Source organism: Toxotes jaculatrix, chromosome 11 (assembly GCF_017976425.1).
Source record: "Toxotes jaculatrix isolate fToxJac2 chromosome 11, fToxJac2.pri, whole genome shotgun sequence".
In the NCBI taxonomy this organism is placed as follows: domain Eukaryota; kingdom Metazoa; phylum Chordata; class Actinopteri; family Toxotidae; genus Toxotes; species Toxotes jaculatrix.
This window is the reverse complement of record NC_054404.1, coordinates 19,416,307-19,429,277: the sequence shown is the minus strand read 5'-3', so window position 1 is coordinate 19,429,277 and position 12,971 is coordinate 19,416,307. Positions and strand designations below refer to the sequence as shown.

The 12,971-nt window shown below is 39.5% G+C and overlaps 3 protein-coding genes across 3 annotated transcripts; 1 reads left to right on the top strand and 2 right to left on the bottom strand.

Moving 5' to 3' along the window:
• Positions 1–29: 29 nt before the first annotated feature.
• Positions 30–3,915, bottom strand: prdx3 (peroxiredoxin 3). Its single transcript, XM_041049483.1, has 7 exons — positions 3,782–3,915; positions 2,305–2,416; positions 1,847–1,988; positions 1,276–1,411; positions 1,019–1,122; positions 483–648; positions 30–217 (listed from the first exon to the last, which is right to left on the bottom strand). The coding sequence occupies exons 1-7, from the start codon at positions 3,815–3,817 to the stop codon at positions 167–169; spliced, it is 747 nt and encodes a 248-aa protein (XP_040905417.1). The 5' UTR covers positions 3,818–3,915; the 3' UTR covers positions 30–166.
• Positions 3,916–4,316: 401 nt separating this feature from the next.
• Positions 4,317–8,704, top strand: sfxn4 (sideroflexin 4). Its single transcript, XM_041050372.1, has 14 exons — positions 4,317–4,445; positions 4,584–4,649; positions 4,726–4,779; positions 4,885–4,911; positions 5,240–5,294; positions 5,679–5,704; positions 5,807–5,860; positions 5,953–6,015; positions 6,171–6,239; positions 6,332–6,422; positions 6,601–6,716; positions 6,810–6,895; positions 6,982–7,099; positions 7,180–8,704. Exons 1-14 carry the CDS (start codon positions 4,407–4,409, stop codon positions 7,255–7,257), a joined length of 942 nt encoding a protein of 313 aa, XP_040906306.1. The 5' UTR covers positions 4,317–4,406; the 3' UTR covers positions 7,258–8,704.
• On the bottom strand, positions 7,489–12,335 carry dennd10 (DENN domain containing 10). The gene is made up of 10 exons (XM_041050371.1): positions 12,190–12,335; positions 12,051–12,105; positions 11,528–11,724; positions 11,115–11,194; positions 10,863–11,011; positions 9,937–10,048; positions 9,755–9,855; positions 9,515–9,622; positions 9,315–9,409; positions 7,489–9,204 (listed from the first exon to the last, which is right to left on the bottom strand). The coding sequence occupies exons 2-10, from the start codon at positions 12,094–12,096 to the stop codon at positions 9,037–9,039; spliced, it is 1,056 nt and encodes a 351-aa protein (XP_040906305.1). The 5' UTR covers positions 12,097–12,105; positions 12,190–12,335; the 3' UTR covers positions 7,489–9,036.
• Positions 12,336–12,971: the final 636 nt, after the last annotated feature.

The window sequence follows — 12,971 nt, the reverse complement described above, 5'->3', positions numbered from 1 at the left end:
AACCTTGCACATTAATCAAAACAAAGAGCTGCTGTTTATAAAGAGCATATTTATTAGTGTGTACAGCTTTGTATGAGTTAATACAACTTCATAAACTGTATACTAAGAGTGCCACATTTATTTTTAGTGCTATTTAATGTTTTACTTGAAAGCATTGTGAACTTTGTCAGTTGACTTTTTCAAAGTACTCCTTGGATCCATGTGGGGTTGGTTTGATCTGAAAAACAAAGTTAAACAAGATTCAACTTAAAAACAAGTCTCCAGTCCGTCTCACAGAAGACTGATGTACCTAAAGCATTGGCGTTTATCTAAACTGTATTTCTTGAACACACACACACTCCTAGTGAGTAATATGTGACAGAGTGCAATTAAAAGGAGAGTGTGAAATGCACAGGTCTGAGACAGGTGCTACCGGGAACATTCATAGTTTGTTGCTGAATAGACTGAAAATCCTACAGTGTCCAGAGGTTGAGTTAACTCACCGTGGGGGAGTCAGGGGTCCAGCTGGCCGGACACACTTCGCCGTGGGTCTCCACAAACTGGAACGCCTTCACAAGACGAAGGGTCTCTTCTACACTACGGCCCACTGGCAAGTCGTTCACACTCATGTGCTTCACCACACCATTTGGATCAATGATGAACAGGCCCCTGAAAGACAATAAGAACAATAGAAATATGTCATTTACAAAATACAAAGAAAGCCAAGAGGATGGGCCTTTGAAAATCAAACATTCCTACAGCAACATTATGATACAATTTAATAAGAAGTACCAAAAATGTCCAATGGCCTCAAGTAAAAGCAGTGGCAGATAGAAGTGAAAGCAGCAGTGGTTAAGTGATTTGTCGTTTAGGGTCTGGTCATTGTTTCTTTACTGTATCTTAGAAACAAATTCTAATAACTTTAATAACATCTCACAATACTATACCTGTAACTTACACTAGAAATGAAATTGTTGAAAAAAAAAAAGTTAACATTCCCATGTCTCTTTGAAGGTGGATGCGGACATCATGAGCTTACCTCAGTGCGATGCCCGGACCCTCCAGCAGCACCCCATAGTCTCTAGAGATCTGCTTGTTGAGGTCTGACAGCAAGGGGATGTGGATGTGGCCCAAGCCTCCAGTCTGACAAAACAAGGTTTATTTATTTCAGCATTAGTACTTGGAGATCACTATTTTACTAAAAGTTCCTCCATAGTCCACTTAAAAGACTGCATGAGAAACAACACTGAGTTGAACCTTGCACCATGTGTGTAATTATTAAATGAGGAAGCGTACTTTGCGTGGAGTGTTGATCCATGCCAGGTGGGTGAAGTGGGAGTCCACGGACACACCCACCACCGCACAGTTGACGTCGTGGAACTCGTTGGCCTTGTCGCTGAATGAAATGATCTCTGTCGGGCACACGAAGGTGCTGCAAACACACAGGAGGAACACACAGAGAGGTAAAATTTTACCCAGTTTGATCCATTCACAAAATAAAAAATTAGGTTGCCTTTCCATGTTGTTATCATTGATACATTTTGATTAGCAATTACAGTCCTTATCTGCATATTAGTATGTACTTCACTGTGTTTGTTATACTAATACCTTCCTTGGTTTGTGTCATTGTTACACACCACAGCCTAAATAAAATCAACATAATGGGTAGAAGTCCATTTCCATGTCCTTTAATCGGGAACACATCATCAATACCTTGAGCTCAGCTCAGCTCTAACAACCCGATCCCCTGGAGACCTCATCTCCCTCTCACTGACATTAATGTGCATTTAAATTTAAGTTAAGCAAAGTCAACAAGTTATTCACTTCATCTCTTCATGTACGTCTGAGAGTTGCTGTGAGTACTCACAAATCCAGTGGGTAGAAGAAGAGGACCAGGTATTTGCCCTTGAAATCAGCAAGGCTCATCTCCTTAAACTCCCCATTGATGACAGCTGTGCCCTTAAAAGCCGGAGCAGGCTGAGTGACAGCAGGGGCCCATCTGCAAGTGCCTGATATGGAAGAGGCGAGCACAATTTATTCATACATACTATTTGCTTAGTAAAACCCAGGTGATTCTTGGAAGTTTGGAGTACAGACACATCACACTGATGATTCTGGACATTTTCATACAGCCTCTACACATTATAGGTGTATGATAGGATCATAGCACGTTATGCTGAATTCTGAGATCTATCAATTGCATATATTTTCCTTATTGTGATATGTATGTCAATACAGGAGAACTTTAATCTTGATATTATTTCACAGCTACAATATGAGGGCAAACTCTGACTTAAAATTCTGTGATATGGCTTTTGTACGTACTTGTAGAGAAACAGGCTCTCTGAAGTGCAGGAGCGGTGAGGGCTCTTGCAGCCCCAGAGGCTCCGTGTTGACAGGCTGCTGTGACTTTCAGCCCTCCTGCTGCAGCTCTTGCCTGAGAAAAGACATCAGTTCAATGTTAATGATCCACAAATAGACTGACTAAAACATAGTAAAAATCTCCCACCAGTTTTCAAGCAGTCTCACATCTGCAGTCCTGTCATGTGCACAGCCACCACCTTCAGGCATGAAAGGTCATTTCTTTTTATTTAAAACATTTTAAAAGAGCATTTCCAATAAAACTGAGGCTGCACAGCTCTCTATGGGTTTAAAAGTCATGCAGAACGTAGCACTTAACGGCCAAACCACAAACAGTGACATCGCAGTGGGTGTTTCACATCCATCCTGCCAAGGGCAGAACACCTGCTGTGACAAAGCTAATTGCTGTTAACTGGGCTAAAGACAAGCACTGTAAAAACGAGTAAGCTGTGTCTGAGCCTGCACAAGGTGCTCTCTAGAAGGCCTGATGTGGATTTCATAGATTTCAAAAACTATATGTCATATGTCATTGTGAAGAAAATATATTTTTTTTAAATCCCAGGTTTGTCTTGACAGGTTAGTTAAAAATGTTAAATCCTGTTAATGGTCATGAATTGTTGACATTTCCTTTCACTTCAGGCTGATTTCACAGCAGCATTTTGACTTGTAAAAGAAAAGTAAAGGTGTCACTACTAAAATGAATGGTGGCTCTTTTCTGTTCAAGCAAAGGTTTGACAGTGAGCCAGCATGAACTATACCCGGGGCCTGAAACTGAAACAGCCCAGTCTCCATGTGATTTTCAAGCTATAGACGGTTGATGTAAAAGCAAAAGACAAACTGAAAATTTGCACAGTAACAACCTGCAGGCCGTTTTTTTCTCCATACCGAAAATACTAACTTTTATATCTTTATGCAGCTGTTGTGTTTCAGTCCTAAAAACAGTGCAGTTTCCCATATGACAAAAAGATGCTTATTAAACAGTGGTACACAGTACAAACACACATGCGTTTATCACACTGCACATTTTGACATGTTAGAACAGAAAAGGCAGGGGTGATACTGATAAGACTCATGAGGGCTGGATGCCAACTAGATCAGTCTGAGTTCCAGGATTTTGTTCAAATTAAAAAATGTTCTGTACGTTATTTTAACTATAAAATGCAGTTATAAAAAACAGGCTTGAAAGAATATTATTTGAGTTGATCTTATAAACCACACTGGTCTGAAACAGCGGCCGCGGACCACAGTTTGATACCACAGTGTCCGGTTATCCTCCGTTTCAAATGTGCGACACACATCTGACAGCGCCTCTGTGCACAGGCTAACTATTCATCAATACCTGCCGCAGACATTCGTTCATTGCTGATGAATAAAGAACCAAACTAAAGATCAGAAACAGTGTGAGTGACTTTGAAGCCGTGTTGTATGAAATTGGACTTACAGAGGTCCTGAGTAGTCTCCCAATGGTGGCTGCCATTTTGGATTATGTCAGGAGAGGGCGGTTTGAGCAGGTTGTGCGTCAATTACGCACGTGTCGGATGTAACCCGCTTAAAATATTTATATATATAAATATAAAATATTAACCTGTATGATGTATTGTCGAGTTGACTTTACAGCTATGGGCAACAAAAACAGAGGCGTAAGACTGTTACTGGGACAAATTATACCCTAAAAATAAAAATCAAGCTGTATCAAGCTTTCATGCTGCCTTCAGGTGAATTTGTTTTGTTTTTAAGTGTCGCTTCAGCGTGTGAAACTGTATTACTAATAAACCCAAGTTGTTTTACAGTTTTCTAACTATGAACATACACCTTGTGCTCTCAGCAAAATAAAAATGATCACAATGGCAATGGCAAGTATCTTACATGTCTTCTGATATTTCCGCATATTTCCAAATCCGTGAATGCAGCATAACCCCGCCCACAACTGAACACGTGGTTGAACGCGGAAGAAATTTCTAAATAGAACTTGACCTCAAAGCATGAGAAATCCATGTGAAGTGTAGTAGTGTTACTGTAAGATCTTTAATTTATGAGACGTTAACGTATCTAATCTAGTTGTTCTAATGGATCCTAATTTGTTGTACTGGAAAAGTAACGGGCAGGTAACTGTGCTGTGTTTTAACATGCAGAGCATCATCAGTGATAAGGATTCACTGCATTCAGTCAGCTACTGTGAAACTGTGTTTACATCTTAGTTCCTCTAATGTTTGTTCTAATGTTGAACTGCACCTTCTGCTCAGTCTCTCCTCAGTCGAGTACAGATCTGGGTTAATCTCCTCGATCCAGCTTTCCTCATCTCCTCTGATGTAAGTAGCAGTGATCTGATACTGAGGGACGAAGGCAGAATATCTGATGTTTAACCAGTGATGCCTCTCTCCTCAGGATGAAATACAGAAGGCCCGTTCTCTTCTTGAAGGTGGAGGGGAAAGTGAAAAGGTCAGATGATGTTTTTACTCTGACAGTGGTTAGTCAGAAGCCTTTATAACCTGCCCCTCAGCCGACCACAGATGGATTTAAACCTCACTGTTCTTCCTTCTCTAGGATGCATCTGCACTGAACCTCACTCTTGTAAGTGTTGAAAGAAACACAAAACACATAATATTGGGAGTATTTTGCATAAACATCACTGTCTATGTTACAGCACTGGCAAAGGCACAATATCACATGATGCTGTGATGACTGCTGCTTTTGCTTTTGTAGAATAGATGATTTATTACATCATCTGTTTCTGGACATTTGAGCTACGTACATCAAATATTTTTTATAAACTGAACTGAAATTTATTTTTAACAATGTCTTTGGATGAGTCCAGATGTTTTATCTTCTGGAGGCTGGGATGTCCAGATGTTGTGATTTGAAGGAGTTGGATGTCTTAATGTTTGCTTTGTGTTTACAGTCGTCCGTCCACGCTGATTCAGGAGCTGTAATTCTACCAATTTTCCGCCCTCCAGGTACAGCAGAATTCAGAGTTTCACTAATCTTTCTCTAGCCAATATTTGAATTTCACATACATTTTAATGTAATAGCACTGAGAATTTAAAGTGTTTTTATAGAAACTGTACTGGCTGTAAATCATACTATTTTCAGGTCTTTCAGAAAAGTATGTAAAAGTTTTGAAGTCCAGAGTTGAATGATAACAAATTTCATGAGTTGTTTCGTTCTAATCAGTTGTGGGCTGCTTTGGCTGGGTGTAGTTTCAATTCCAGTGGCATTTAAAATCTCAAAATACATTTTAGAAATATAGTATATCATGTGTATTACTACTGCGTAATTGTATCAATGAAACAATTTCAAAATACACACTGTCATTTTCACCTCTATCATTTTCCTTCTAGCATTATTTCCAGTATCAGCACCTTTGGTACGTGTATCATCAATTCAGTATTTAAGGACACTTTGTTCTTGATGCTGTAGTGGCTGTGGAACAAACTTTGGGAAATAAAGTTTTTGGTTTTTTTTTCAGGTGGTCGCCAGCTTTTTGCCTCACACCACTGTCAAACCAGCTCTGTTATGGCAGGTAAGGAAGCTGATTTATCATATTATTACAAGTATTTAACATGTGGCTGTAACACTATGTACATTAATGATAAAAAAAAATCTTTCTTTCAGTTTTTGCTGCAGAGTTACAATGCTGGCTTCAACTATGCAAACAGAAATTCTTCATCAGAGCAGGTAATGAATAAAAAACCCAAATCACAGAAACACAAAAATGCAACTGAGATTCCAGGATATATTCTGATAATGAAATTACTCTCATTTGCTTAAATCCCTCATTAATCTTCAGTCTTTAATCGGACGTCCTCCTGCTCTTTATCTCTCACCACCAGGGCAAGAAGACGTCTCTGAAGCAGCTTCTGTTGATCGCTGGAACAGTGTCCTATGCAACTTGTGCAGGGGTGTGTGTTGGTGGTAACTGTTCATTATTGTCTGTAATGTTTCAAGTAAACTGTATAGTTTTAAAAAGTCCCTATTATATTTCGTGTTTCAGGCCCTTCCTCAAATTGTGATCAACCGACTCAATGTAAGAAGTGCACCAATCCAGACTTTCTTAAGGTTGATATTACCGATCCCGCTCTCAGGTAAAGTCAGAACACTGTTTCACCTCTCAGACAGCAGATAGACATGTCCATACATTGTAAATTCTATGCAAGGCGAACACAAAGTGGTACATGATTTGCTTATTTTCCTTCTTTCTTATGATTTAAAAGTAAGTCAGCTGCGGCTTTCTATACTGACTTGTTGTGTAACTCTCTCCAGCTGCTCTGGCCTTCTTCAATGTCTTGACTGTCAGAAGTGAGGAGTTAGAAACAGGGATCCAAGTGTTTGATTCCAATGGGAATCCTGTCGGCATGTCTAAAGCAGCAGGAGAAAAGGTTAAAAAAAAACAAAAAAACAGAGCATATGGACAACATTAAGTCTTCCCATTGAAAACTTGCAGTGTTTAATATTTTATCCTTTTTCTTCAGGCTGTGAAGGAAACTGCTTTGTCAAGGGCAGCACTGTTTGGTACAACTGCCACTATTCCTAATCTGCTGATTTTGCTTTTACAGAGGTGAGTTACTTTTAAATTTAGGTCTGTTTATGTGGACAAAATCACACCTGTTAGTTCAACTTAACCAAATGGATTTTCCTTTACAGAACAAGACTTTTCCAGAGGAAGTCGCTGCTGGTCGGTCCTGTCCGTCACATAAGCGTTGCATTTGTCCTGGGCCTGATGATCCCTGTCTCGTTCAGTCTGTTTCCGCAAGTGGGAACGGTAAGATTCAGGATCCTCTGCTGTATTGCTCTAATGTTTTCCTTGTAATGAACTCAGCTGACACTGACTTTATTTTACAGATAAAGAAAGAGAAGTTGGAGGAAAAGCTACAGGCTACAGCAGTTGACGGACAGTTATTCTATCACAGAGGACTCTGAGAAGCAGTTGTAAGTAGTAGACAGAGACTTAACTGGGACCCAGAATACAGCTGCCAGTGCTGGATAGCATGAAAAGAATTGTCTTCTTCAATGTCATGCAGCGGAAAATTTGCGATCCATGTAACAGACCCAAAAAATGAAATGCAAGTTTCATGTGAAATTTTTGTTAAAAGAAAAAAAAAAAAGCATTTCAAGAAACCTGAAGGTAGCTTCTGATAGTAAATTTATTTAGTCAGAATATCAGGTGTTTTAATTGATAGGAAATATTACATCAATTCATGAAAATACATTTAGTTTCCAAACTTAAATGAGCTTTTCTGTGTATTGCACTCTGTGTCTTATCTGAAATACTGAGGTACAAAACCATCCTTTTGGCAATGTGGTTGAAAATGTACTCAACAGCAACACAGCATTGCTAACTGTACATTAATAAAACAAAAACAGAACCTGAAGAGTAAGACACAGTTAATGCAGTACAAACCACTGTGGAATGGAAACATCAGTCATTATTTGATCAGCTGCAGATTGATGAGGAACAGTTCCTTTTCTTTCTATGACTTTTATTTTTTTTTATAAAACTCTATTTGAAAAAGCCTCATAACACAGTTTGCTTACATTTCAGTTGTGTGACACTAAAGTCATCAGTAAAATACAAAATGTGATATTTAAAAAAAAAAAAAAAAGTAAACCCACATGTTGTGCAATGCCTCTTGCAGTTGTGATCTGATAACCACGAACAATGCAGCTTCCACCAACTAAGTCCTTAATGAGCACTCATCACATCTGAGTCATTTCAGCTGTTGTTACCACGCAAATATATCTTAGTCTGACTCTTTACAATGAGTTGTTTCAAACCAAAAAACAAGATTTGTGATGTTGGGAAGCTGACAAAGAAAGTGAAAGTAAAACCCTATCAGATGTACCAGCTGAAACAGTACCAGCTTATTTATGTCAATTCCATGACATCTGAGACGAATACCTTATTGTATTAACTACTAATGTTAAAGGATATGACTATTATATTAAATTTATCTTTTTTGTCAACAAATACCATGAAAAGACCTAAATCAACAGTCAGTTGTCTGTTAGTCTGTCTTTGTATAATTTACAACTTCCCTAACCTGTCTGTGGTACTAAGCCCCAAGTCCATTCAATTCTTCTGGAAATCAAGTCAAAATATACAGTTTCATTAAAAAAAAAAAAAAAGGCTCCAAAGGCTGCACTGTTTATTGCTATACAGTGTATTCACTGGGGACTATTTTCAGCTGTGGGTTAATACACATTTGGTGTTTCAGTGAGTATCAACAGCATCTGGACTTCATATGGGGGACTGACTCAAAATTAACTACAGTGCCGGTGTTGGTCATAATGAAGGAACATGTCACCAGTGTAACAGTGTGGCTTGTTGATGTGTTTCATGGTTCAGAGGAATGAGATATTGACTACACAAGCAATACTTATACTGCAGAATCAGTTCCTGGTTGGTTTAAACCTTTTCATGGGATTTGTTGGCAATAAGTAAAAATATAAAATATTGTCATAATTAAACTTTAATTCTATGATATATTGGTACAAGATGTGAGTCGTGTCGTGTTAGCACAACAGCGTAAGCTAAAATTTGATGCTAGTGACACTTTCTGTGTCTTGTGCATACTCTCATAATAACCTCCAGAGTCTGCACAAGCCTTTCAGAACAGTAATTATCCCAATATATACAAAACAGCACAGCAAGAATCCATGCTGCTGACAGTAACGACATCCCGCAGTACAGCAACGGGTTTATATCCTTAAGAGTTGCTCGGCAGCTGCCAAATGAAAGAGGAAGTTCTCTGTCGCCGAAGGGAAATGATGCTGCTTTAAACCTTCCAGTGTGATCTTGGAGTCTTCACACTCGTCAGCCAGGGCGACCAAGTTGGCGAGGATCTCTTTTGTCTTGACAGAGATGTCCTGTGAATGAAAGCGTGGTTGTCATGTTACATTCAAGGCATCATTTCTCACAACTGTGGCTTGAATACAGAATACAGACATGTTGTTGGTGTTCTGAGTGCTGTTCTCACCTTAATCACCTGACTGTCTGACCTCTCAGTGTCTTCTGCAGACTGGACGATAAGGTGACCGACGTCCTTGTGTAACTTCCCCATAGCCATGGCCTCTGTGGTGGGATACCACACATGAGTGTGAGGGGAATGCTGTCCTACTCTCTCAGGGATCAAAGTGCTCTGAGAAACACAACACTTTCTCTTTCAACATACTGTACCTTTGGCACTCTGGGATACTGTGATGACACTGTCAGGGAGGTTCACATACACATCAAACAAGTCCGATCTGTTGCTCACTTCGGGATCTACAAATCCTGCCACATACCCTGTGGAGAAAACAAACATATTGGAGCATAAATAATTCATTTTCCCAGCATGAGATCACAGCGATGGCAGTGCAGATGGTGGCACGAGGAGGAGGTTTACTGTTAATCAGAAAAAGTAGGAGGCAGCCTCACCAGGGCATTTCTTTAAATCCTCCAGTTCAACATCAGTCAGGTGCACGTACGGGTGCAGGATGGACCAGTCTTTCCTGTGCCACGTCAGAGCTGGCAGAACTCTTGAGGGAAACAGGTAAAGAGTTATGATCGTAATCTCTATCACCAAATTATAATCAAGCCTTTAATCCAAATAGATTTACCTTGTAAACTCCAACAAAGCTTCAATACGAGGGTGATGGACTATGATCCTCTTCTTCAGCATGAGAGCAGTATACAGGATGATAGTCTCCATACCAAACTGAGACACCACATCTGAGAAAGAAAACATGGAGGGAAAGCAGATGACCTACTTTCGTCTCTGAAGGAATCTGGGTTGTGTTCCTAGTTTAGCTGTGTTTCCCTGCTTTCTTTCAGCATTAGATGGTAAAATCACCAATAACATAGGCAACATGGAAAGGAAAACTTATGGGTTTTTTTTACTTCATTTTACAAAACACCCAATCATCAAGTTGCTCACTGAACTCCATTTTAAAGGGAATATTTAGTTATGTTAATCAGGGGTTTAATAGTTTGACACATGTTCAGAGCTGCAAAAATTCATTTAGTGGATTGGTTGATTACCAGAAACTTAATTGCAACAATTTGGATAAACATTTCATAAAGTCATTTTTTTAAGTATAAATGCCAAAAATAGACAGCTTCCAGTTTCTTAATTGTATGAGACTTAAGTAAATATCTTGTTGATATTTAGAAATGTCACGATGCATTCTGGTAACCTGTAATTCGATTTTTGAGTGTTTGTTGACAGTTTATAGATCAAATATGTGATTAATCATGGAAATTATCTGTGAATCATAATTGTTTTTAGCCTCATGTTACTTGAATATAATTCTAGGCTGAAACTGACTTTTACTATAAATCAATCCGCTGAGTTTTTCCTTGATTTATCAATGAATCATTTAGTCTAAGAAATGTGAAATGGTGAGCAAATGCACATTATTTATCATTCATAAATCATCCGATTCTCTCAGCTCTGATATAACAATAAATCCACTGCTTCAAAATTAAAGTGAAATCAGACAACAGTCTCTAAAGCACTGATTAATGTCCCTCCGTGACGTCTTACCTTTGATTGAACCGGCCAGATACGCCTTCCGTACATCATAGTCCTTAATGAGGAACGAGCCATTTTCATCGCTCTGACAAATTCCTTTTGTGAGAACAGTGATGTAAGCCTCCATCATCTTCACAGGACTGCCATGTTTGATGTACATCCTGGATCATGAAATTAAAACATGACCATCTATTAAATAAGCACTGTCCAAAGTTCACTCTTAGTATTACCCATGAAAACACTGCCACTGACAAACGCTGTTACCTGCAGAGTATTCTGCTAAGTGCAGCATACTTCTCAGGGTTGAAGTCTTTTGCTGTAACAACTATTGAAAAATGAGTGACCTTAAAAAGAGAAAATAGAGACAGGACTCGGTTAGAAAACAGATTCACAATATAGTCAATGAATCACCTGCTTAAGTTATTTATCAGAGAATCAAACCAAACAATTGCTTGTTCCAGGTAAATTGAATATCTTTGTGTGTTTGGGCTGTTGACTGGATAAAACAAGCAATCTGAAGACCTCGCCTTTGTCTCTGGGAAATCTTGCATTTTATAGACTAAACAAATAATTGATTAACAACAAAAATAATTGATAATAATAGCAGATTAATCCCAGAATAAAACAGTAATTAGTTTTGGTGCCAAATTGTTCCTCTTTGGATAAGTAAACTGTACCTTGTTTAGTGCTGTAGGTTCCTGTACCTCCACTGTTGTAATGTAGTACCAAGTACGACAGAACTGGCCAAACACAAAGGTGTGGAAATCCCGGCCGCCCTGCGTCAGACAGCATTTGCTGAGCAGGACTTGCCTCAGTTCTGAGTCCACGGAGGGATAGCACCACACCCACAGTGTGTCTCCATTCACATCTTTCTCTGGGCAGAGAAAAAAATAACTCCAATACCGAACATCATATTTCAATCTTAATACATCAGAAGATGGACAGAGACAGAAATGGTCTAGGACAGGGCTTCATGGGACCAAATCTTAATCACGTGTGGCATTTAGCATGCACATAACCAGCTCATTTATGCACACAGGCCAAACATGCAGGAGCAATAAACCAATGAGGGACATGAAGCCCTGCTGATGGGACACTGCTGGGTCACACTGGCATCATGTGATTCTCCTCCTTCTGAGGCGCCAGCGTCTTTTGAAAAACGACCAAGAACCAAGAAACCGTCAGTGAACTGAAACTTACCGATTAACCCGACGCTTAACATAAGCTGCGTTTCAGTTGTTGCCATATTCCATACCTGAAAGAGTTCATCATGACAAGTTAACTGGAGAGAAACCACCAACCAGCTTCCTCTGCGGACACAGATTAATCTGTGAAGTACCTTGAGAGCTCCTGCTTGGTCCAAATACCAGAGTGCAATCCCGGAAAGGTTTCCTGACACAGATAATGTGCTGAAACTTATCAGTGGCCTATGTAAGATTTCTGCTGTCAACAGACTTTCCTCTCTCTGCGAACTCTCTTCCTTCTTCCGGGACTGGAGGATCGTGCGGGAGGAGGAGACGCGCTGCTCGCGACCAATCACAGCTGGCGATACTCCAGCGGTGATGGTGCGTTCACGGGTACTGCAATTGTGAACTACATTGCTTCAACTGACAAGATAACTTTAAAGTTTAGACTGACCTACAAAATGCCAAAGAAATGATCATAGCTTACCCTTTTAGGCACTGCAATTCCCTTTAATGTCAAGACAGCTGAAAACAAGGGAATCAATTAAATGGCATAGTCCACGTCTTTGTTTTGATGGGTGCTGTTTAAGGAGCTCTAAGGCTTTGTTTTGACCACGCAGTTACTTGTGAGACCTACGTGAGGTTGACACTTAACAAAGGTTACTTCAACGCCTCATCAGGGGAGTGCATACGGGAACTTCATACACCCAGGGATGCCAGGTTTGTTGAAAACCCCCATTTGGCAAGTCGGGGTTTTGTGGCGCTGTTGTCCATTTCACAATGCTATGGAAGGAATATGTATTTAAACATTTATTCATACTAAGATTAAGATGTTCAGTTCTAGATATGAGAAGTGTGCCAAAATGTACAGTAAAAAGATGTAATTTTTATCCGTAGAAAATATTTATTTAACATACGAATGTTATCAGTAACTTGG

Coding starts and splice junctions, on each gene's coding strand:
- dennd10 (XM_041050371.1), bottom strand. CDS start 12,096: ATGGCAACAACTGAAACGCAGCTTATGTTAAGCGTCGGGTTAATCG. Junction 10,049..10,862: donor TCTGGCCGGTTCAATCAAAG/GTAAGACGTCAC, acceptor TTTCTTTCTCAG/ATGTGGTGTCTCAGTTTGGT. Junction 9,205..9,314: donor CAGACAGTCAGGTGATTAAG/GTGAGAACAGCA, acceptor TTTCATTCACAG/GACATCTCTGTCAAGACAAA.
- prdx3 (XM_041049483.1), bottom strand. CDS start 3,817: ATGGCAGCCACCATTGGGAGACTACTCAGGACCTCT. Junction 1,412..1,846: donor TTCTTCTACCCACTGGATTT/GTGAGTACTCAC, acceptor GTGTGTTTGCAG/CACCTTCGTGTGCCCGACAG. Junction 218..482: donor GGACCCCTGACTCCCCCACG/GTGAGTTAACTC, acceptor TTTGTTTTTCAG/ATCAAACCAACCCCACATGG.
- sfxn4 (XM_041050372.1), top strand. CDS start 4,407: ATGGATCCTAATTTGTTGTACTGGAAAAGTAACGGGCAG. Junction 6,717..6,809: donor CTAAAGCAGCAGGAGAAAAG/GTTAAAAAAAAA, acceptor CTTTTTCTTCAG/GCTGTGAAGGAAACTGCTTT. Junction 6,896..6,981: donor CTGATTTTGCTTTTACAGAG/GTGAGTTACTTT, acceptor TTTCCTTTACAG/AACAAGACTTTTCCAGAGGA.